The sequence below is a fragment of the Symsagittifera roscoffensis genome, chromosome 2, assembly GCF_963678635.1.
Source record: "Symsagittifera roscoffensis chromosome 2, txSymRosc1.1, whole genome shotgun sequence".
NCBI lineage: Eukaryota > Metazoa > Xenacoelomorpha > Acoela > Convolutidae > Symsagittifera > Symsagittifera roscoffensis.
Genome location: NC_087063.1, coordinates 10,215,494 through 10,240,434, shown reverse-complemented (window position 1 = coordinate 10,240,434; position 24,941 = coordinate 10,215,494). Strand labels below are relative to the sequence as shown.

At 34.5% G+C, this 24,941-nt stretch overlaps 1 protein-coding gene across 1 annotated transcript in view; it reads left to right on the top strand.

The window, feature by feature from the left end:
* LOC134839681 (mast cell protease 1-like) overlaps nucleotides 1-24,633 on the top strand; it is a 31,141-nt gene extending 6,508 nt beyond the window's left edge. Inside the window, exons 2-4 of the mRNA XM_063855303.1 lie at nucleotides 20,864-21,077; nucleotides 23,208-23,395; nucleotides 24,479-24,633. Of these exons, the coding sequence (XP_063711373.1) occupies nucleotides 20,864-21,077; nucleotides 23,208-23,395; nucleotides 24,479-24,633 (557 nt within the window). The remainder of the gene's footprint in view (nucleotides 1-20,863; nucleotides 21,078-23,207; nucleotides 23,396-24,478) is intronic.
* Nucleotides 24,634-24,941: the final 308 nt, after the last annotated feature.

Sequence of the window (24,941 nt, the reverse complement as noted above, 5' to 3'; positions counted from 1 at the left end):
AATTAAATCAATTTAATTGTTAATCAACAGACAGTGAAAGTGATATAGAAAACACACTTTTAGTCAACTTGATAAAAGTTGAAAATGATTATGAATTTGTTACATACGAACAACTTTTTCACTCACATATTTACGAAACTCACTTGGATTTACTTTTAGGTTATCACACTAGACCTAGAAATAACAAAATACCAATAAAACAAATAGTAAATGAAGTAACAACATCCCAACAATCTGAAAAAGAACAAATACCATGTCCTAGTACAAATCACATTTACCAAAATATATCAAAAGAACCACCAAAAAAAATTGGACAATTCCCTACTCTTTTAGAAAGTCCAAAAAGTAAAGATTTTCAACCACCAGACCTTGAAATAGATTTTTTAATAGACTCTGGAGCAGAATCGAATTTCATAAATTTTCCAACATGGAAAGAAATCAAACCCTACATCCGAGAACAACACCTGTAAAAACAACTAGTAGACTAGCAACAGCACAAGTCTCAACCTTAACAAATTATGGAAAAATTCAATTTTTCCTTGTTCCCACTAAAACAATGGAGTAAAATAAACTTCTCAATAAACCAATTAAGCAAATCTTCCATATCACAGATAAAAAACACAATATTATTGGAATTGCATTCATCACAAAGTACATACCAACTATTAGATAGTAAAATAAATATAAAAGATAAATATACAAGAATCCAAAACACCGCTTTAACATTTTTTCCAAAGAATGAACAAATTACTACCATTCTTATCAAAGTTTAACCCCATCTAAAATAAAGAAAGAAAACATCTTAAACCACTCTCAGGTTAAATTTACGAATTTCCAATTAAACAAGTTCACCAGTACGACAAAAATCAAAACCGAAAACATCTCTGTATGTCAGACTCTGAATTGAGACCAATTCAGAAAATTTTTAGAGTAACAATTTCATCCATCAAATACATGATAAACTCAAACTCCGATATTATTTCTCTACGCGTGTATAATAATTCACCATACAAAATCACCTTACCCTTAGGACTCCTAGGATATTGTGAAACTAGTGCAACAACTTCCCCCACAAAAGAAGTAGCATACAGAGTAAATAATATATTACAACTACTAGATATATGTCAATCAACAATCCTCGATGAAGAACTATCAAAAAGTAAATAATAAGCAATGAAAATAGGAGCACAGACTATTTCACAAAAACACCTTATTTTAAACCAACATTCAAAATATCACACTATACAGAACAACAACAAAAATTCTTGACAACATTCAATTTTCAACACTCAATTAACATAAAATGAAATTGAAAAATTAGTCGATTTACTCTTAAGATATCCAACAGTTTATGCAACATCTAAATTTGACGTTGGAAAAATAAATTCACCATTACATTTACCTTTGAAACCTGACGCAGTTTTCAAAAAACAAAGAGCAAGTAAAGTACCAATTCCTTTACATGACAAAGTCAGTAGATTACTTGACATTCTAGAACAATACGAAATTATATCTCCGTTAAATAAAGAAGAACAACCGAAAGGAAACTCTTTTAATAACCCTGTTATTATCCTCACCAAAGGAGAATCATTAAAAATAGTTCTAGACGCTAGATACCTCAATTCACTAATTGATGAATCCAAATGTAATTGGCCCATTGAACCAATACAAGTTATCTTAACAAAGATAAATGGTAAGTACTTCACAACCGCAGACATGAATAGTGCATATAACCAAATGCCACTAGACGAACAATCACGACGAGTAACACAATTCGTTATTGGAAATCAACAATACGAGTTTAACAGATTATTCTATGGCATATCCATAGGACCAGCAGCTTTCTCAGCCTTCATGAGTAAAACTTTTCAACCACTCATACTTAGTAAAAATGCAATCACATTAGACGATGTTTTTATGCAATCACAAACAAAAGATGAAATGTTCATAGTTCTAGAAAATTATCATCAAGTTTTACAGAACGAAAACATGAAATTAGACCCAGATAAATCACATTTTTTCTTAATGCGCGTAAATTTTCTTGGACACATCACAAAAAAAAACAAAATAACCCCACTGAAATCATAAAAACACGCAATTCAAAAACTCCAACCACCAACAAATAAAAAGAAAATCCAAGAATTTCTTGGAATTTTAAATTTCCTAAGTAAAAACGTATTTAAAATGCAATTGCAAATAAAACCATTCCATAACATTCTTAGACAACAAAATAATTTTGAATGGACAACAGAACATCAAACACGATTTGAAGAAATCAAAAAACTTCTCTCTGAACAAATTTCAAACACAATCCCAGATCCTAATCAACCATTTCATGCAATGTGCGATGCTTCAAATTTTGGCATCGGAGCAGCATTATTACAATCCCACAAGGGAACAAATAAAAAGAATCCTATATCAGCAAACTCTCGCCTATTTACACATTCTGAATTACGACTCTCTACTCTTAAGAGAGAATGGACAGCTATTATATATACTTTGACAGTATATGAATTTTTGATACTTGGATCCCAACATCCAACAGTTCTATTTACGGACCATAAACCTATCGTATTTTTTTAAACACAAAAATCAAATCCAAACCATAGAATTATAGATTTCAACTAATTTTAATGAAATTTCTAACCTTACACATAGTATGGACAGCAGGAAAAAACCTTGCACTACCTGACACTCATAGTAGAAATACACCAACTGAACTATTAACAAGAAAAACAACAGTTGAAATACCACAAAATATAAAATTCTATCTCGCCAAAGACCAAACTTCACCACGACTAGAATGTGAATACGCAGTAAAAACTGACATAGAACAATCACAAATTATCCATCTACAACATTTTCCACTCTAATTAGATTGTCAAAACAACCATTATGAAGTTGATTTATTAGGCACATCTACATTCAAGCCGATACCATATTTACATTGGATGAAAAATAATACGCAACAAAAAAGAATTGAACAACAACCACATAAAAAAGACCCATTCCCTTTAATAGAAAAAGAAAACTTAAGAGAACCAATAAATTTATTAGGACCGTTACCAAACAATTCAAAGTACAAATCAAATCAAGTTTTTAACCTACATGACCCACTTGACACCATACTCCTATCAAAAATCGAAATACAAAACAGTTTTCTACCAACAACAGAAAAAATCACACTAGAATTATTACAGACATACCAAAACCTTGATACCGTCATCAGACAACTCAAATCATGGCACAAATATAAAACTAAACCAACAAAAGCTGATACCACAATCTTAGGAAACAAAACACTCCTTAGATACTTCAGACAACTCAATAACACCAGTATAAATGAAAATGCAGACATTTTAGAATATCAAACACCTGATTTTAAAGTACCATGTCTACCTTTAAGTATGATGTTGATAGCATTCAATACTTCGAACACCTTAAATACAAAATGACATTCCGGATCAGAAAAAACATATTCTAATTTTATACAAAATTTTTGTTTCCCCAATCCACCAATTTGGATCAAAGTATTATGCAACGATTTGTAATATGCCAGCTAAACAAACCGTAACCAAATAAAAAGAAATTGTAGAAAAACAAGATTTTGAAGAACAAAGTCTTTATTTTAATCACAGAAAATCATTTGACACGAAAGGACCAATTTCACCATCCTCAGAAGGAAACTCATATATAATGGCAGTTGTTAATGCATTTACACATTATGTAGCACTCTAAGAACACTGGATAGCTAAATACGGATTACCCGAATTCCTAGTCACAGAAAATGGCACTGAATTTTTTAATAATGAAATCATCACATTAAGCCACTTACATAATATTGAACACAAACCACGTACATCTCATGCACCTTGGACAAATGGATTAGTCGAAGGTATGAACCGTTCATTACCAGAATACCTCAGATGTATCATTAATGGAAATGATACCCGATATACTGAATGGTCAACAGATGTAAAATTATTTCCACTATTATACAATTCCCAAATCACAACAACACTAGGAAGGTCACCATATGAATTGGCATTTAACAAAAAACCACGTAAGACAATAATGTTTACAGCAAACGCCCATAAAAATGCACAAGGTTATTGTCAACCAAACAAAGATTCAATTTGTTATAATTTACCACTACATACCCATGATAAAGACCACTTTCATCATCCACAAATTTCAAAATTAGCTTCCGTTACACACACCGAATGGATTTTAAGTAGAGATAAAAATTACAATGAAATTTATCAAAATATGACTAAAAAAAATGGCTACAAAGACAAAACATAAATGCCAAAATCAATTCACGTTTTACATCAGCAACAGATTTAAAGATGGGAACTTTTGTTTTATTTCCCTATTTTACAACACAAAAATGAATTTCTAAAAAACTACAACCACTCCAAAAAGGACCATTCCAAATAATTGAGAAACCCAGTGATGTCACATACAAATTAATTGACACAAATAAAAAAGAAATTTTTTAACACCGGGATAACCTATTACCCTGTTACCCAAAAGAATAGGCACTCCGTGAATCAACACTATTTTATTTTTTCACAGGTTCGAAAATTGTTCAAAAAAATTCAGGTACTGAATTGAATCACCACACTGATGAACAAATGAGTTCAAAAACAGACCAACAAAAAGAATTTGATCAGCAAACATCTCCTAAGCAAAAAACACAAACATCTCAAAAAAAAATAGAAAATTGACAAAAAAAATCACACCACAAGATCAAAAAGGAAAATCTGAACATAGAGAATCATCACGACTTAGAAGTCAGCCACGGAAAAACTATAAAACATTCATTCCACAATCTAAAATATTGAAGAAGGTTAAATTTAAAAAATAACTTTCATTTTCATTTTCCATCGTCTTTTTTAAATTATATTGAACAATACACATTTTCAAAATAACATATTGAAAAACAGTTGAATAAATCTAGTTCAAAATTAACCAATAGAAATCATCCCGAATAACCACTTTATTTATAGCAATACGACTTTGTTAGCCGACACATATTCACCTCTAAGCATAACTCTAACTATAACTTCAAGACCTCCAGGTCAAAAATAAGCAAACCGCTACAAATTGACAATTGAAATAAATATGATCTCAATATTACAACCCTCCAATATCAAGCAGTACAAAGATCAACAAAATTTTCCCAACTTAACACTCAAAAACTCTCCAAGCAAAATTATTAGCCTAAAGAACAAAAAGCACATGATCATTTAGCCTAAAGTACGAATTTTTCTTGGACACTCCCGATTATTCCATAAATAAAAAAAACTAAGAAGATCTCCCCGACACCTCAAAATAACCCTTCAACAACCCTTGAGGAAAATCAACCCACTTGTCAAAAAACCAATAAATATTCCGACCGCACTCGAAGTTAGCCCAAAAAAATTGAAAAAAATTCGACAAATCAAATCATTTCTTAAATGTTCCTCTCAACAACAGTCACTAAACTTAAACAAATATTTTCAAATTTTTTCGCAAAACTTTCAAACCTTCCCAAATTTTTTATAATTTTTTTAACTGATATCATGGAAACCCTATTCATCCTTTTCATAATCTTTTGCAATCTTTTTAAAACTTTTTATTCACTCTTTGAAGTATATATATCCCTTTCCACAATCCTTTATAACCTCCTCAGGTACGATAATTTAATAACTATTTAAATGTTTCGTAATCGATTTAGAAGAACAGATGTTTTTCAACTATTTGTAATTTTTCTCACAATTTTAACATCACTCATTCTGACAATATGTAAATATATAAAAAAGGTAATCATCACATTCGCATTAGCTACTATTCTCTTGTTTCTTTTCATTGAAGAATATTGGAACAAACATAAATTTTCATCTTAAAAAGTTCCACTCAAAGAAATTTTTCAAAATTGCTAATCAACAACCCCCACAAAAGTCCCCACCAACAATGTCCCAAGAAAATCCAACAACACCCACAAGTACACAAAATCCCCAATCATCTACACGCATTTCTTTTCAAGAAAAGCCATATATTTTGAAGAGAGACACGCACGATTATCTGAACCATTAGAACCAGTTGTCCGCCAAGCAACTTTAAGTGAACCGCAAAACGAATCAATATATATCATATACCCACATCTACAACATTATCTTAACAGAGTAAGACACACAAGTCAAAACCAGAACACACTCGAAATAAACAGACAAATTATACATCCAAGACGAAATCGAAAATTTCAAACTCCCAGAATTCGATTTAACGTACCTCAATCACCAACATCAAGTCCCTTAGACCTTTCAAGTAGCACACTACCAGAAACACCTTCAACTGTTTCACAACAGAGCAATTCAAATATTGCTTCAGACTATTTATGTTCAACCCCTACATCAGAACAAATTAGAGAAAATCCCTTTAATAAACCGACAACCACAGAACGCCCTCCATATTGGGTTACAAATAAATACCCTCACGGTGAACCAAACTTAGTAAACAACCCAGTTAAAATTTCATTTAATAAAACACTATCTACATCATCGAAACATTTTCCCTTCCCTTAACACCTTCTTTAAGCCAAATATCACCATCAACATTTCCCCTCAATTTTCTTACCAACCTTGTGTCACGATATCAAGAACAATCATCTCGAAATATACCACTACAATTAGATTGGAATACAGTCGTAGCACCCCCACCATTAATTGGTCAACATCAAGAAAGTAATAGATTACCCAACTGGGCATTAAACAGATTACAATATCGACACGATATTCACAAAGGCATACAAGAACATAACATCAAAATACTACAACAAAGCAGCCTCACACTAAAATTCGAACTTACAGTAGGACTAAATAAAATTGTTCAACACCCATTTCCATTAGACCCTCCTAATATCACAGCTCAATCTTTACCTCCCCCATTTATAACAACAGAAGTAATATATATAAATACGACAGATATTACAAAAAAGACAATAGGATGCATAATCGTTTATAACCCATACTCAGGATTGTCATACACATGTATATTCTAAAGATATTCACATTTCAACACCTTCTTTTTCTCATTTTTTCCAAACCAAATCAAAATCCCTCTCCTCGCTCAGGACCTCAGGATTTATTAGTAACACACTACGATTGTGAAGAAAACGAACAAAAAAAACACTACACAAAAAGGCTATAAATCAAGTCACACAATGTGAATCAGTACCACAAGCTATAGAAACAACTAATATAATAGCTACACTATACTCCAAAGCCCGAGCAACAAAACACTAATAGGATACAATCTTACAGCTACGTTTTTCGAAAAGAAAGTACATTGTTCACAAGTTTCAAACGGAAATAAAAATAGATTGGACCACGAATTTTTCTACCAATGTAAAATCGAAAGATTACTACATCTCAGCCCTCAAGACTGTAAAAACGAAATAAAGCGACAAAACTTAACACCAAACGAAGGCACAAACAGAAAACTTTCAAGTTTTCCCAGATGTAGCACATCAAGCAGAACTTGAAAAACACTAAGGTCACATAAGACTAGATACAAAATTCCCCTTCCATGGAGCACACGGAAGATTAACATATGATCTTCATGATAAACATTGAATACCACACATAGGAATAAATAATCCCTCAAATTGCAAAGCAGACACAAAAAATAAAGGATACCAGGAGATAATGTTTTTTGATTGGAAATTACAACTCGAAAAAGTAAAAGTTACGCGCAACTTAAAAAACGATACAAAACTTTACCAAAGAATCAGAATCCCTTGTAAAAATGACCAAGGATATTGCAATCTTACAACACGCACACAAGCAACCATTGTATGGTTTCCCGAAGAAACCTGTACAATTTTTCGAATAGCAAAAATACACGCTAGAATGAATAAATTTCACCAAAAATATTTTATCGAATCCATATGAAGATGTAAACCCTGACCAAATCAGAGCTACAAACCATAAATATAGAAAGATCCACAATATAGAAAAAAAATTAACACGATTTCAAGTATACCCAGAAACAGAACTTGCATGTAAGTACAACAAGCCAATTTACAAAACACAGTATTCAGAAATTCTTGTCGAATATTAAAACGGTTTTAACGTGAATACAGGACATTTAGTCGTAAACCCGATGGCCACATTTCGCCCATTCACTGACGAAAATCCCTACGTTTCAGTAAAATTTCAGAAAAACGCAGAACGAATCAGTGGAAAACTAAAACCACAAGACACAGAAAGTACACGATTACAAGAACTATCACTTATGAACAGCACATCACTATGATATATATTCAGATATGAAATTAGATTACACAATAAGCAGAATTTTTCAAGAAATGTCACTTTCAGAATAAGAAACACTACATCAAATATGTGAACTTGAAAGAACACAAATTCTACAGTCACTAGCACTAGCAGTTCTAAAAATACCATAGGCAGGATATTTATTATCCGGAAAAAGATCAAATTTCATTGATTATGAAGGAAACATCTAATGGTATTACACTTGTACCAAAAAAGTATCACCCTTATACGTTTTTGAAGATAAACGATGTTACAAAAGAATCCCAATGTTCTACAAAATTAAAGTATGTTTTGTTGATACACTTTCAAAAAAACATATTTATGGGATACAGCAGTACCATGTGGATCAAAAAAAAGCCACAATGTCGTAGAATTAAATCCCGATGAAGATAAATACTACCTACTCACACCATATCCAACCTTAATGCCACCACTAAAAAGTTTTCACCCGAAAGCATTAGAGCTATAGCTCGCAACCCAAATATCGGTTTACAATCGATTGGCATCTATTCCAAATCCGACATACAACACCACATACGTACACAACAATTTCAAGAACTACTTACAAAAATGAACACTATACAACGACAATCAATAGAGTAAAACTTACGAAAGTTTGCAGAAACAGCAGGATTTTCAGACATTTACGCACAAGATTACAGCAGATATTTCAAAGATATAAAACATTATATTTATCAAAGCGGCGAAAAATATCGACCACAACATATATCACCAATCAATGTTTTTAGTTTTGTAAATTTCAAAAACGAACTTTTAGCCTTTCTAGGTTGGCTATATTACATCTTAAAAAGATTGACTATGTTATACGCAATGTTTAATTTTTTTGGATTTCTTTTTTCTTTTTTAAAAGGAATTTATAACACATGCGCAATCAACACACAAGTAAATAGACAAGCAAGCGTAGCACGCATACTTTTTGCAGGATTTTATGGATTATTTTCCACATCTATAAATAAAATACTTTTAGATGCACAAATAAAAGAATACAATACAAAATTATCAACTACACCAAACACATATGACGAATCGAAGAAGAACACAAACACTTTACCTACAGTACCACAACAACCAAGTTTAAATTGTAACCATCCACTAAGACTAGTACTACGAAACTTAGAAGCTTAGCACTAGTAAACATCGCAAATTCAAGACTAAATCATATACAAAGTCTAATTCAACAGTAACACAACAACCTCAAAATGACAATTTATATGAACAAATAATTGAACAAACACATACCACAAAATTTCAATTGCAGAATAATCATTTTTTTAGCCCACGATGAGCCGATAAGTTGGATCCCTTTTGATCCATTTCCTTTTCCTATCCAGCCAACCTCCAAAACCCAATTCCCATCATCCAACTTTTTGCTTTCCCGCCACTTGAATCGCCTCATGTCAACACATCATCCGGTAAGGATTCTTACGCTTATTCAGACATCACCGTTTTTAATACCTTTTTCCAATTTAATAACTCAGACATCGAAACCCCAGACATATTTGGAAACTCCGAACCCAGCCCATCAACATTTTCTCTCAACCCCCCTTTCGACCCATTCACTCCCAATCCACAATTGATTCCTCCTCTACTATTTCTCATGTTTCCCAAGCAACCCTGACAAACTCCCCTTTTACCATTGAACGTTCCGACAATAATTCCCAGAAACCACGCAAATCTAACAAGAACAAAACAACCTAATAACTTTACAGCAACAAATACAACACCCTCACACCTTAACCATTCACCAATTATCATCAAGTATAACATCATCAAATCTACCAACTCCTACACCCTCTTCAGATTATACCCCTTCTTTAGATCAATCCTCAACATCAACCCATTCACCATCCACTACTAACCGTGCATATAGAAGATTCAAAAGAAAATTTCCTAACCACCCGTTTCCCTCCAAACCCGGAACAGCCCGCGATTAAGTAAATCACCCTGACCACAATAATACTCCTGACTTTCTCCAAATTTTTCTAATCATTCTTCCCTCAATATACTATTAATCATTCCAACCCTCACACTGAACAACCCCACTATGTCGATGAGCATATACTAATCCCCACACTTCACTGGACATCATTTTATTATTTCTCAAATCCCCTTTGTATGCCACTAAATAACACACCTCACGAAGCAGAGAGAAGTAAACTTGACCTTTTTAGACTAACCACAGCACTAACACCTAGACAATTTGCGCATGTAGGATATAAAAAACTTTTAAAATTTTCACTGCACCCCGAGCTAATAATTATTCCATTGAATACTATGATCACAACATCATCAGACCTAATCAAGATCAGTTTCTCGACGAAGATAAGTTCGCTAACCCACAACTAACCGAAAATTTTTATCATCCAAACAGCCTACCTCTTTACACTAAGCTCACTAGATAAAAACCACGACCCCATCATTTCCAAAGCACTAATCAACATCCAAGCTTATGAATCATTTTACGATAATTTTCAAACTTTTTCACTAACTTTTTGCTTCCTCACTTCAAAAGAACGAGATCTGCACTGTTCACACGACATCATGTTACGAACTAAGCAAACGCATAATTACACATATTATAAATTCATTCAGAATCATTTTAATTTACACACACCTTCACGATAACCCCACCATCGTTTTCAGTTTATTAATTCAAAGTACAGTTCACCATTTTTCTTAAATCGCACATGCTGTATTAGAAACACTAACTTCCAAGCAAACCTCAGAATTTACGACCCAACCAATAACCCAAATGTATATATTTTGTCCATTCACCAAGACCTTTAATGTAGAAAAATCCGACATCTCATTGTCCCGCATGAATATATTCAACCTATAGAAATCCCAATATTATAATTCATTCACAATACTAAATATATTCACAAGCTTTTTAACCTCATCCAGTACACCAATAACGAGTTTTCCATTGGCACTGAAGAACTAAACACCATAAGAGCACTTGAATTGCTTTGGCCACTGCTCGAAACTAAAAACATCATTCGCATATTAGCAAAATTACTAACCACATCAGATTCAATACACGATATCTTCCCTCATGACTTCTTCCCCGATAATAAGGTAAATATGAGGTAAATAATTTAACACTAATAAATTCAAAACAAACTAACCATTTCTTATTAAATGTTTTTTCATTAGTCTTTAGATCACTATCATCTAAAAACAAAAAAACAGAAAAAAAAGTGCAATTTCTTTTATACATTATAATTTTTTCAAATAACAAACTCTTTTATAAATCTCAAACTTTTTTTAACTAACCGCAACAAATGACGCAGTAAAATTTCTTCTCCATAGCAGTAAATTCATCTATAAATTCTTTTCCCCAATCTAGTAAACTTAAATACACTGAAAATATTTTAATATTTTTAATCCCACGAGGCAGTAAATTTAAAACTTTCAGCAGTAAATTTATACAAATGTCAGCAGTAATAACCTTTTCAAGAATCAATTGCACACAAATTATATCCACACTCGCACAGTTCGCCCACGACAAATTGTTTAAAATAATGAATACAAGTTTTAACTTTCACTAATAACAACTCAAACTAATAATAACAAGTTTCAAATTTTCTTTTAACCCGGTTGGAAACGAATTGTATAATAATCCTAACTAACCAACGCAGCTTACTAAACACCATAAACCACAAACTAAAAGCATGACTAAGAGAAGAAAAACAACGGTATCCAAACTGGATTAAACCAGCTCAAGGAATCAATAATTTATTCTTTTGAAGAATTTTGATAAGTCTAAAAAAGAAAACATAAATCACCAAAAAGTCGAAAGACAAACCCAAACCAAACATATTGATTTTTGAGAAAAGGACACAACTAAAACAACAAAAGGAAAAACCAGAAACAAAAAGACACAAAAGGTTAACACAAAACAGGACCCCATAAAAAACAGCATGAAATCATACCCTCACTCTTGGCCTAACCCACCACAAAAGGACGACGTCCTGAGCATGCTTAATAGAATAGCCGGCCTAACCCACCGTGCTAGAATTTACGCTTTGTGACACACTCCTTTTTTTTATAAGAGGTACTCAAGTGTGAGTAACTCTTTTGAAATAACCGAACTAAAAATAAAAGCTTTTGCGATAAAAACTAATAAAAAATCATAACTAAAAAGAAAGACTAACTAAAAATTTATTTATGTAAATTATATATTGCAGTAATATAGATCATACTCAATCACGAAGAAGAGCATCAGGCAGCTAAGAGGACCTCATCACACATAACCCACAGAATGGCTGAACACAACCGATTTGCCGCTCACAACCACAACTCAAAGGATTTGAAGTACGACTTGACTCCGAAGCAAAGGACTTCAATGAAACAGACCAATGACCACCTCGATGTTCAAGTATACGTACAGATCCGAGTTACAGGGCACTCCCTCTAAACTCGAGCTTCACGCCATTCCCAATTCAGATCGAAACACAGTTCTCCACCCCGATCAAGAACAGACGATCATAACAAACCATTTTGAAATCAAATTGATTTTGTTGACAGTCTCAATCATCGTTGAATGACAAAATGAAATCTACGATTCCAGTTTCCTGGAGCTTTCTCCTCCAAGAACGGAATAGAAATGATGCTCGCGAAATACGAACGATCAATCATCCATCCTCCATCGCAGAAAGAAGTCAAAGGAACAAAAATTCCTGTTTGATTTATTAAACAGGTATTATGAAAACGTTTTTTTTTCCAGATGAGATCTGGTTTTTTTTTTTTTTTTTTTTTTTTGAGACGCTTTTTCGAAAAATTCGCTTTTCCAAAAAACTTCCCGTCAGATTCTCATAATAGGGGTACCAATGGATTCAGTAGCGTTTCACTTACCTGCCTGCATAAAATTTAGGGCAATTTTTACCCTACACCACCCCCTAACCCACAACTAACCGAAAATTTTTATCATCCAAACAGCCTACCTCTTTACACTAAGCTCACTAGATAAAAACCACGACCCCATCATTTCCAAAGCACTAATCAACATCCAAGCTTATGAATCATTTTACGATAATTTTCAAACTTTTTCACTAACTTTTTGCTTCCTCACTTCAAAAGAACGAGATCTGCACTGTTCACACGACATCATGTTACGAACTAAGCAAACGCATAATTACACATATTATAAATTCATTCAAAATCATTTTAATTTACACACACCTTCACGATAACCCCACCATCGTTTTCAGTTTATTAATTCAAAGTACAGTTCACCATTTTTCTTAAATCGCACATGCTGTATTAGAAACACTAACTTCCAAGCAAACCTCAGAATTTACGACCCAACCAATAACCCAAATGTATATATTTTGTCCATTCACCAAGACCTTTAATGTAGAAAAATCCGACATCTCATTGTCCCGCATGAATATATTCAACCTATAGAAATCCCAATATTATAATTCATTCACAATACTAAATATATTCACAAGCTTTTTAACCTCATCCAGTACACCAATAACGAGTTTTCCATTGGCACTGAAGAACTAAACACCATAAGAGCACTTGAATTGCTTTGGCCACTGCTCGAAACTAAAAACATCATTCGCATATTAGCAAAATTACTAACCACATCAGATTCAATACACGATATCTTCCCTCATGACTTCTTCCCCGATAATAAGGTAAATATGAGGTAAATAATTTAACACTAATAAATTCAAAACAAACTAACCATTTCTTATTAAATGTTTTTTCATTAGTCTTTAGATCACTATCATCTAAAAACAAAAAAACAGAAAAAAAAAGTGCAATTTCTTTTATACATTATAATTTTTTCAAATAACAAACTCTTTTATAAATCTTAAACTTTTTTTAACTAACCGCAACAAATGACGCAGTAAAATTTCTTCTCCATAGCAGTAAATTCATCTATAAATTCTTTTCCCCAATCTAGTAAACTTAAATACACTGAAAATAATTTAATATTTTTAATCCCACGAGGCAGTAAATTTAAAACTTTCAGCAGTAAATTTATACAAATGTCAGCAGTAATAACCTTTTCAAGAATCAATTGCACACAAATTATATCCACACTCGCACAGTTCGCCCACGACAAATTGTTTAAAATAATGAATACAGGTTTTAACTTTCACTAATAACAACTCAAACTAATAATAACAAGTTTCAAATTTTCTTTTAACCCGGTTGGAAACGAATTGTATAATAATCCTAACTAACCAACGCAGCTTACTAAACACCATAAACCACAAACTAAAAGCATGACTAAGAGAAGAAAAACAACGGTATCCAAACTGGATTAAACCAGCTCAAGGAATCAATAATTTATTCTTTTGAAGAATTTTGATAAGTCTAAAAAAGAAAACATAAATCACCAAAAAGTCGAAAGACAAACCCAAACCAAACATATTGATTTTTGAGAAAAGGACACAACTAAAACAACAAAAGGAAAAACCAGAAACAAAAAGACACAAAAGGTTAACACAAAACAGGACCCCATAAAAAACAGCATGAAATCATACCCTCACTCTTGGCCTAACCCACCACAAAAGGACGACGTCCTGAGCATGCTTAATAGAATAGCCGGCCTAACCCACCGTGCTAGAATTTACGCTTTGTGACACACTCCTTTTTTTTATAAGAGGTACTCAAGTGTGAGTAACTCTTTTGAAATAACCGAACTAAAAATAAAAGCTTTTGCGATAAAAACTAATAAAAAATCATAACTAAAAAGAAAGACTAACTAAAAATTTATTTATGTAAATTATATATTGCAGTAATATAGATCATACTCAATCACGAAGAAGAGCATCAGGCAGCTAAGAGGACCTCATCACACATAACCCACAGAATGGCTGAACACAACCGATTTGCCGCTCACAACCACAACTCAAAGGATTTGAAGTACGACTTGACTCCGAAGCAAAGGACTTCAATGAAACAGACCAATGACCACCTCGATGTTCAAGTATACGTACAGATCCGAGTTACAGGGCACTCCCTCTAAACTCGAGCTTCACGCCATTCCCAATTCAGATCGAAACACAGTTCTCCACCCCGATCAAGAACAGACGATCATAACAAACCATTTTGAAATCAAATTGATTTTGTTGACAGTCTCAATCATCGTTGAATGACAAAATGAAATCTACGATTCCAGTTTCCTGGAGCTTTCTCCTCCAAGAACGGAATAGAAATGATGCTCGCGAAATACGAACGATCAATCATCCATCCTCCATCGCAGAAAGAAGTCAAAGGAACAAAAATTCCTGTTTGATTTATTAAACAGTTATTATGAAAACGTTTTTTTTTTCCAGATGAGATCTGGTTTTTTTTTTTTTTTTTTTTGAGACGCTTTTTCGAAAAATTCGCTTTTCCAAAAAACTTCCCGTCAGATTCTCATAATAGGGGTACCAATGGATTCAGTAGCGTTTCACTTACCTGCCTGCATAAAATTTAGGGCAATTTTTACCCTACCCCACCCCCTACGGTCTTAGAAAAGCTTCACAACTCGGTACTTTTTTCACTTTTTGCCCATTTTTTCGGAAATTTTCGATTTCCTCAAAAACTACCCGTCCAGATTTGGGGTTAAGGGTTTAATCGATAGACCAGGTTGTAGGAAACTCCCATGCACAAGCGGCTGGTCCCTAATTTGCTTAGGGGAAGAGCTATAGACTTAGGAAAAGTCACTTTTTTGATTTTTTTGCCTATTTTTTCGGAAATTATCGATTTTCTCAAAAACTACCCATCCAGATTTGGAATTAAGGGTTAGTCGATAAACCAGATTGTAGGAAACTCCCCCGCACAAGCGGCTGGTCCTTAACTTGCCTAGGGGAAGAGCTATAGACTTAGGAAAAGTCACTTTTTTGACTTTTTTGGCCTTTTTTCAAATCTTTCCGATTTCCTCAAAAACTACCCGTCCAGATTTGGGATTAAGGGTTTAATCGATAGACCAGGTTGTAGGAAACTCCCATGCACAAGCGGCTGGTCTCTAATTTGCTTAGGGGAAGAGCTATAGACTTAGGAAAAGTCACTTTTTTGATTTTTTTGCCTATTTTTTCGGAAATTATCGATTTCCTCAAAAACTACCCATCCAGATTTGGAATTAAGGGTTTAATCGATAAACCAGATTGTAGGAAACGCCCCCGCACAAGCGGCTGGTCCTTAACTTGCCTAGGGGAAGAGCTATAGACTTAGGAAAAGTCACTTTTTTGATTTTTTTGCCTATTTTTTCGGAAATTATCGATTTCCTCAAAAACTACCCATCCAGATTTGGAATTAAGGGTTTAATCGATAAACCAGATGGTAGGAAACTCCCCCGCACAAGCGGCTGGTCCTTAACTTGCCTAGGTGAAGAGCTATAGACTTAGGAAAAGTCACTTTTTTGATTTTTTTGCCTATTTTTTCGGAAATTATCGATTTCCTCAAAAACTACCCATCCAGATTTGGAATTAAGGGTTTAATCGATAAACCAGATGGTAGGAAACTCCCCCGCACAAGCGGCTGGTCCTTAACTTGCTTAGGGGAAGAGCTATAGACTTAGGAAAAGTCACTTTTTTGATTTTTTTGCCTATTTTTTCGGAAATTATCGATTTCCTCAAAAACTACCCATCCAGATTTGGAATTAAGGGTTTAATCGATAGACCAGGTTGTAGGAATCCCCCATGCACAAGCGGCTGGTCCCTAATTTGCTTAGGGGAAGAGCTATAGACTTAGGAAAAGTCACTTTTTTGATTTTTTTGCCTATTTTTTCGGAAATTATCGATTTCCTCAAAAACTACCCATCCAGATTTGGAATTAAGGGTTTAATCGATAAACCAGATGGTAGGAAACTCCCCCGCACAAGCGGCTGGTCCTTAACTTGCCTAGGTGAAGAGCTATAGACTTAGGAAAAGTCACTTTTTTTGACTTTTTTGGCCTTTTTTCAAATCTTTCCGATTTCCTCAAAAACTACCCGTCCAGATTTGGGATTAAGGGTTTAATCGATAGACCAGGTTGTAGGAATCCCCCATGCACAAGCGGCTGGTCCCTAATTTGCTTAGGGGAAGAGCTATAGACTTAGGAAAAGTCACTTTTTTGATTTTTTTGCCTATTTTTTCGGAAATTATCGATTTCCTCAAAAACTACCCATCCAGATTTGGAATTAAGGGTTTAATCGATAAACCAGATGGTAGGAAACTCCCCCGCACAAGCGGCTGGTCCTTAACTTGCCTAGGTGAAGAGCTATAGACTTAGGAAAAGTCACTTTTTTTGACTTTTTTGGCCTTTTTTCAAATCTTTCCGATTTCCTCAAAAACTACCCGTCCAGATTTGGGATTAAGAATTTAATCGATAGACCAGGTTCTAGGAAACTCCCATGCACGAGCGGCTGGTCCCTAATTTGCTTAGGGGAAGAGCTATAGACTTAGGAAAAGTCACTTTTTTGATTTTTTTGCCTATTTTTTCGGAAATTATCGATTTCCTCAAAAACTACCCATCCAGATTTAGAATTAAGGGTTTAATCGATAAACCAGATTGTAGGAAACTCCCCCGCACAAGCGGCTGGTCCTTAACTTGCCTAGGGGAAGAGCTATAGACTTAGGAAAAATCACTTTTTTGACTTTTTTTGCCTATTTTTTCGGAAATTATCGATTTCCTCAAAAACTACCCATCCAGATTTGAAATCAAGGGTTTAATCGATAGACCAGGTTGTAGGAAACTCCCCGCACAAGCGGCTGGTCCTTAACTTGCCTAGGGGAAGAGCTATAGACTTAGGAAAAGTCTCTTTTTTGACTTTTTTGGCCATTTTTCAAATCTTTCCGATTTCCTCAAAAACTACCCGTCCAGATTTGGGATTAAGGGTTTAATCGATAGACCAGGTTGTAGGAACCCCCCTACACAAACGGCTCGTCCCTAATTTGTCTAGGGGAAGAGCTATACACTTAGGAATAGTCAATTTTTCGGTTTTTGGGCCATTTTTTCAAATCTTTCCGATTTCCTCAAAAACTACCCGTCCAGATTTGGGATTAAGAATTTAATCGATAGACCAGGTTGTAGGAAACTCCCATGCACAAGCGGCTGGTCCCTAATTTGCTTAGGGGAAGAGCTATAGACTTAGGAAAAGTCACTTTTTTGATTTTTTTGCCTATTTTTTCGGAAATTATCGATTTCCTCAAAAACTACCCATCCAGATTTGGAATTAAGGGTTTAATCGATAAACCAGATTGTAGGAAACTCCCCCGCACAAGCGGCTGGTCCTTAACTTGCCTAGGGGAAGAGCTATAGACTTAGGAAAAGTCACTTTTTTGACTTTTTTTGCCTATTTTTTCGGAAATTATCGATTTCCTCAAAAACTACCCATCCAGATTTGGAATTAAGGGTTTAATCGATAGACCAGGTTGTAGGAAACTCCCCGCACAAGCGGCTGGTCCTTAACTTGCCTAGGGGAAGAGCTATAGACTTTTTTGGCCATTTTTCAAATCTTTCCGATTTCCTCAAAAACTACCCGTCCAGATTTGGGATTAAGGGTTTAATCGATAGACCAGGTTGTAGGAACCCCCCTACACAAACGGCTCGTCCCTAATTTGTCTAGGGGAAGAGCTATACACTTAGGAATAGTCAATTTTTCGGTTTTTGGGCCATTTTTTCAAACTTTTTCGATTTCTTCAAAAACTACCCGTCCAGATTTGGGATTAAGGGTTTAATCGATGGACCAGGTTGTAGGAAACTCCCCTGCACAAGCGGCTGGTCCCTAATTTGCTTAGGGGAAGAGCTATAGACTTAGGACAAGTCACTTTTTTGATTTTTTTGCCTATTTTTTCGGAAATTATCGATTTCCTCAAAAACTACCCATCCAGATTTGGAATTAAGGGTTTAATCGATAAACCAGATTGTAGGAAACTCCCCCGCCCAAGCGGCTGGTCCTTAACTTGAATAGGGGAAGAGCTATAGACTTAGGAAAAGTCACTTTTTTGACTTTTTTGGCCTTTTTTCAAATCTTTCCGATTTCCTCAAGAACTACCCGTCTAGATTTGGGATTAAGGGTTTAATCGATAGACCAGGTTGTAGGAATCCCCCATGCTCAAGCGGCTGGTCCTTAATTTGTCTTGGGCAAGAGCTGTACACTTAGGAAAAGTTTTTTTAAAAGTTTTTTGGCATTGGAACAAAGATTCAATATACTTATTGTGTGTATTTTTTAGACAATGGAATCAGCTATGCTTACGTTTTCTCGCTTTTGCTTGGTGCTATTGGCTTTGTGTTGAGTTTTTTTGTATGGTTCGAGTTTTTTTGTGTAGGAAGGGCGCTATCGACTTGAGAAACCTGAAATTTTAAAACAATTTTAAAATAATCAATATTAAAATAATCAAACAGGTCTCTCCGGCTTTCAGCTGGGTCCCTAGTTCTGTAAACCCCGAATGGGTGGAACCTGATCCAAACTATATGTTATCATTGGTTATAAATTAGAATAAATGATTAAAGAATAACCAATCATACTCCATCTAACTAACAACCAAATTATTTGTAAGTGCTGAAATTACTTGTAATTTCAGCACCAGAGCATTCTGAATTTAACTTACAACTTAGTTGCTTTTTCCAAAAGACCGACTCGTAACAAACCAGTATACTCTAGATCTGTTGAGACTAAGAGATATAGGAGTAAGATTAAGACCGGTATTAGACTAAGAAGTTGCACGAATCTATCAGGCCTAAAAAAGTTAGCGTGACGAGCAGACGATGTACCATATCTGAAATTACTCTATGAGTTAGAGATCAATCCCAACTCAGAATACTCTATGCTACTTTCTCCGCAACCGGCTATCCTTGCTAAAGCTGATTTTTTTCAGCTGACAGTTTTTTTATCGGAGTGGAGACCATCAAAAGACATTTTAATTTGGCTTTTGCTTCAGTTCAGAAAAAAGGTAATTGGAAAAAGAGGTAAAAAAGAAAAATTTTTTATGCTGACATGCTATATTGCAGTGAAAAACATCAAAATTTATTTTAATTTGGGTTTCGTAATTTTTTTTTCAAGGAAAATCTGTAAGCTCTTTTCCAACCTCCCCCCCTTTGAATTTCAATTTTGTCATAAAGCAATGAAACTAGGCATGATGAACAAACTAACAATTGTGTGAACAAATTTGTTCTTTTCATAGTTTACATCTTAAAACTCATGCGTTTAGCCATGATTAAAACAACTAGAAAAGCGGAAAATTTGATTGGTGAGGGAAAAGTGGGCTCTTTTCCAGTCCCCCCCCCCCTTTCAAAATAACGAATTTTATGTTTGTTTTACGTGTTATTACGGCTAAATGCGTGATGTTACGCTGTTATGTATAAACAACAAATCTGTTCACAGTTGACGATTTGTTCACCATGCCAAATTTCATTGCATTATGACAACGTTAATTAAGCTTTTCAAAATTGAATTTGAAAGGGGGGGAACTGGAAAAGAGCCGAAAAGTGAGGGAAAAGTGCCAACCAATGGGAAAACTAATGGTGAAAACCAAAAATCTTCTTTACAAAGCTTTTCAATTGCGCTTAGCGGGATTTTCAGATGCTTTTAGCTGAATATATGAGTGGACCAGTGAAGAGTGTGTATGTGTATGAGGGGGACTTTTCCATTCCATCCAGCGTCAAACACAAAGTACACTGTACCTCTGTTCGCATCTACCCCGGCTGGGACATGAGGGCAAAAGAGGGGGACCTGGCTCTGCTCAAACTGGAAGACAAGTTCTCTCTTTCAAAAATCCTGCCCCTCTGCACGGAGAGCTACAAAAAGTGAGGGCCCTTTTCCAGTTTCTCACCCCAACCCCCTTCCTCTACGCGCGCCCCGGCTTTTTTTCCTCCTGAAATGAACAGATTCCGCTTACAATTTACAGACTTTGCTCACAATTTGCTGATTCCGCATACAGTTACGGATTCCGCGACAGCTTAATTTCACTATACATATAATGTATATAATTTTATTTGTTTGTGGATTCCACAAACTGCTCCGGATTGCGCAATTATTTTTAGGATTCTGCAAATTTTGTTGCGGATTATGCAAAATCGTCTGGTTTGGAGAAATTTTGAGGAATGCATGGTTTTGGCTATTTGTTCGTGGAATCTATAACAAAAAAGACGAAAATAGCAGAGCGCAGTATAACAAGCGATTGAAATCAAAGACTGCAAAAAATTAAATCAAAGAGTAAAAAAATTTTTAAGCAAATGTTTACGATTGCAAGAAATGTGTAGATTAAGTCATTCGACTCTGCATAATAAAACAACTTTTTTGTGTGTGGAAAGCAAAGCCAGCCTGACAGTTTCGTCGAACGCATGACATAGTAACTGTTTTGATATCTAAAAAAATAATTTAATCAGATTATTGTTCAAAGAAAAAGAGAATATTGTGCTCTAAGTCTTAGAATATTAATTTTTTTCTTCAAGATATTTGTTCAAACTTTTAATGAACCATTTTAAAAATTTTTTTGAAAGGTATTGGCTTTTTGAGCTTTGTATTGAGAAAACCATTCCACTTCCGATCTAATTATGAACGTTTGAAAAACGAAATTTGGTCAATTTGTTTTTTTTTGCGCTTTTATTATAAAATTATTTAAAAACATTATGCGGGTCTTACTAAAAATCTACCAGATGAAAAATACATCATTTTGCATTCAAAATAACATGTATGAGCTAGAAATTTTTGAATGAATTTTTCTACTTTTCCAAACCATTTTTCAAAAATTTTGTCAGCCAAAGTTAAGTATTGACCGACCGTAAAGGGCCGTCAAATCATTCATTGTGTAAAAGAGTTGTGTTTATATTACTAAGTGTTTTGGAAATTAAAACAAGAAATTATATTTACACTTGTACAAACAATAGAACTCGTTATTTAATCTTTGAATGTTTTTTTTTGTGGATAAGATTTTTTTCTACAGTGGAAAAAAACTTGGGATTCGGACGAATTATTCCAGTTATATTCGAACTGAAAAAAGAATTGTTTTCTCAATTTTTAGAATTGTAGGCTTAAGACATTGATGATCGGCAGAAAACGCAAAAAAATCTTGGCTCATTTGCTTGAAAAAAAAGCCTTAAGGCTTGCTATCAATTTATTTCATTAACTAAGTTGTGAGATCATTTCGTAATACTGTAGATTTACTGGATTCAGTGATAAGCTGCTATAAGCAGGTGTCCTGTCCCGGCTCTCAGGAAATTTTCACTTACAATGATGGGCTGATTTACAAATTAAATCACTCCATCGCTGTAACTGACCCGTCAATTAGCAATTATAAGAACTGTAGGTTAAAATTGAATCCTGGGTTATCCTGAAATCTTTTAAGTTCCTGATGTAACGGTTGTTGGCTATTTTTAGATATTAGTTGAATAGAGCTCAATATTCTCTCAGATTGCCATGCCACAAGTTAAACTGAAACTAGGATAGCTGGTACAAAGTGTGGTACAGAATGTTCTGACCTGACTAAAAAAAATTCAAATTTAAAGAAAACATCCCAAAACTCAGAAAAAATATATTTTATTTTTTTTTTCCCAGAAAAGGCGATTGAAGTAGGTAAACAAGTGCTCAAATTGCTATTTAAAAGCTAATGCACCGTTAAAATTCTACTAGAAATACATTTTTTGCTTCAGCTTCTAAATCATGTCTAATTTCTTTTCTAGTTTAATCTGAAATGCAGACCCGTTTTTCTCGACACAGACAGCATTTTTATTTTTTTAGAAATCTTATTACGACCAATAATTGGCTGGCAAAAAAAATTGAAAAAATCGACCATAGTTCATTTACATAGTTCATTTGCGAGATTGCAAGGAACAACAATGATCAAAGATAGTAGAACAAGCAGAACAAGCAGAACAAGCAATAGATAATCGTGTTTTTTAAAATTACTGAATAACTATAAATGAAACAATTTTTAGCCATCCGATAGCAGCGTGCGGTATGGGAAGACTTTCAGCGTCTGGTCCCACCGCAACTGTCCTCCAAGAGGCCATCTTCACTGAGACAGTTGGTGGCTGTCCCGATAGCAAGTTCAACCCTATACAACAAATCTGTTTATTGGGCGACAAAAAACAGAAGCAGGAAATGCTCTCCTTTCCAGTTTCCAGTTTTAAGCACTGAAGGAAATAATTACCGGCTAAGTAAAACTATCATTTAATTTCCAATGAGAAGAATAACATTTAAAAGGTAAAGCCTATTATTTTCTCATGAAGAAGTAAAAAATTTTCGAAAAAATTTTTCAGCATTTTTCGACTCCGTTTTAGGCGACCTAAAACATTTTCTTAGTTTTCTTGATACTCCCAAAAGCTAATTAAAATACATGTTCTTCGATGCAAGTAAATGATTGCAAAATGAGCCTGCTTTTTACGGGCATTTAGAAAAATAACCATAAGCAGTGGCACAACAGCGGCTCGCCGTGATGAGTTGTACAGCTCGTATGTTCTTCCTTTCTCTCGTGGTCAAATGGTCTTAAAAAGGAAAAAGAGTCACTTTTTTTCATTGCAGAATGCTGTTTTTAGACTCTTTTTGATAAGCGCCAAATATTGATATGAAAAAGGTTCAAATAGTTTTCCAAAGTTTCACACAATTTTGCTTAAAATTAAAGATAGCAGATTAGATGGCAGAAGAATTTTTGATAGACATGTCATTTTTTACAAGACAAATTGCAAGGAGTCAATTAGTTTCTGTTTCAAAATGTAACGATGTGCCTTTGATATAAATATGGCCATTATCAATTTTCGCCCGAGCAGCAGTGAAAAATGGTGATTATGGTTTTTTGATATATTTGTTTAGAAATCCTTGCGATAATTGAAAAAAAATTGATTTGAGACAGTTTTGTACCGCAAAGGTTAGTAGTTTGATTTGAGTTTTTTTGTATATTCATCCGCATGTTAAATAGGGGGGGGGGGGTTAGGAACTTAGACGACAGGAAATTAGACGATCGGAAAATAACGGAATTTAGACAATAACTTGCGTGCAAATTGCGTGGAACTTGTTAACATACTTAAATTATCTTATGGCTGAGTAAATACTGGTTGTCCGTAATTTCCGTTTCTTTACGGTCGTCTAATTTGCTTGTTGTCTAATTTCCTAGGCCCTTAATAGGGCAATAATTAAAAAAAAAAGACGAGTCCACGAAACTGGAAAAAGGAAAAAATTGAATCTCAGGATACGTGCGGTGGCGACTCAGGCGGACCCATCTACCCTCTGATTAATGGACAGGCAGAGTGTCTCTACGGGTCACTCAGCTATGGATCACGTCACTGCACAGGGTGGGGGGTGTACACTAGAGTGTCAGACCACTCAGATTGGATCCTGAAACAGATTGGATCCACAACACCATGAAACAATAGCAATTAGCGCTATTGCAGATGATGCTGAATTTTTAGCAGTATCATTTCTCAAACGCTTCGTTCATTATTCACTTATTTTTTTATTAACTTTTTTGGATAAATTACAAATTTAATTCAAACTTTTAACGAAGTAGTTCCATTCCTGATTTCAAACAACCATAAGCCGGGTGATGTGCCAGTAGAACAGAATATTTCGACTGCCTTGATTGAAGCAAAGAAATTACGGCTCTTTTTACCCCCCCCCCCCCCCCCCCCCCCCCAACTCACACAAGCTTCAATTTTATGGTCTAAGGAGTGGTT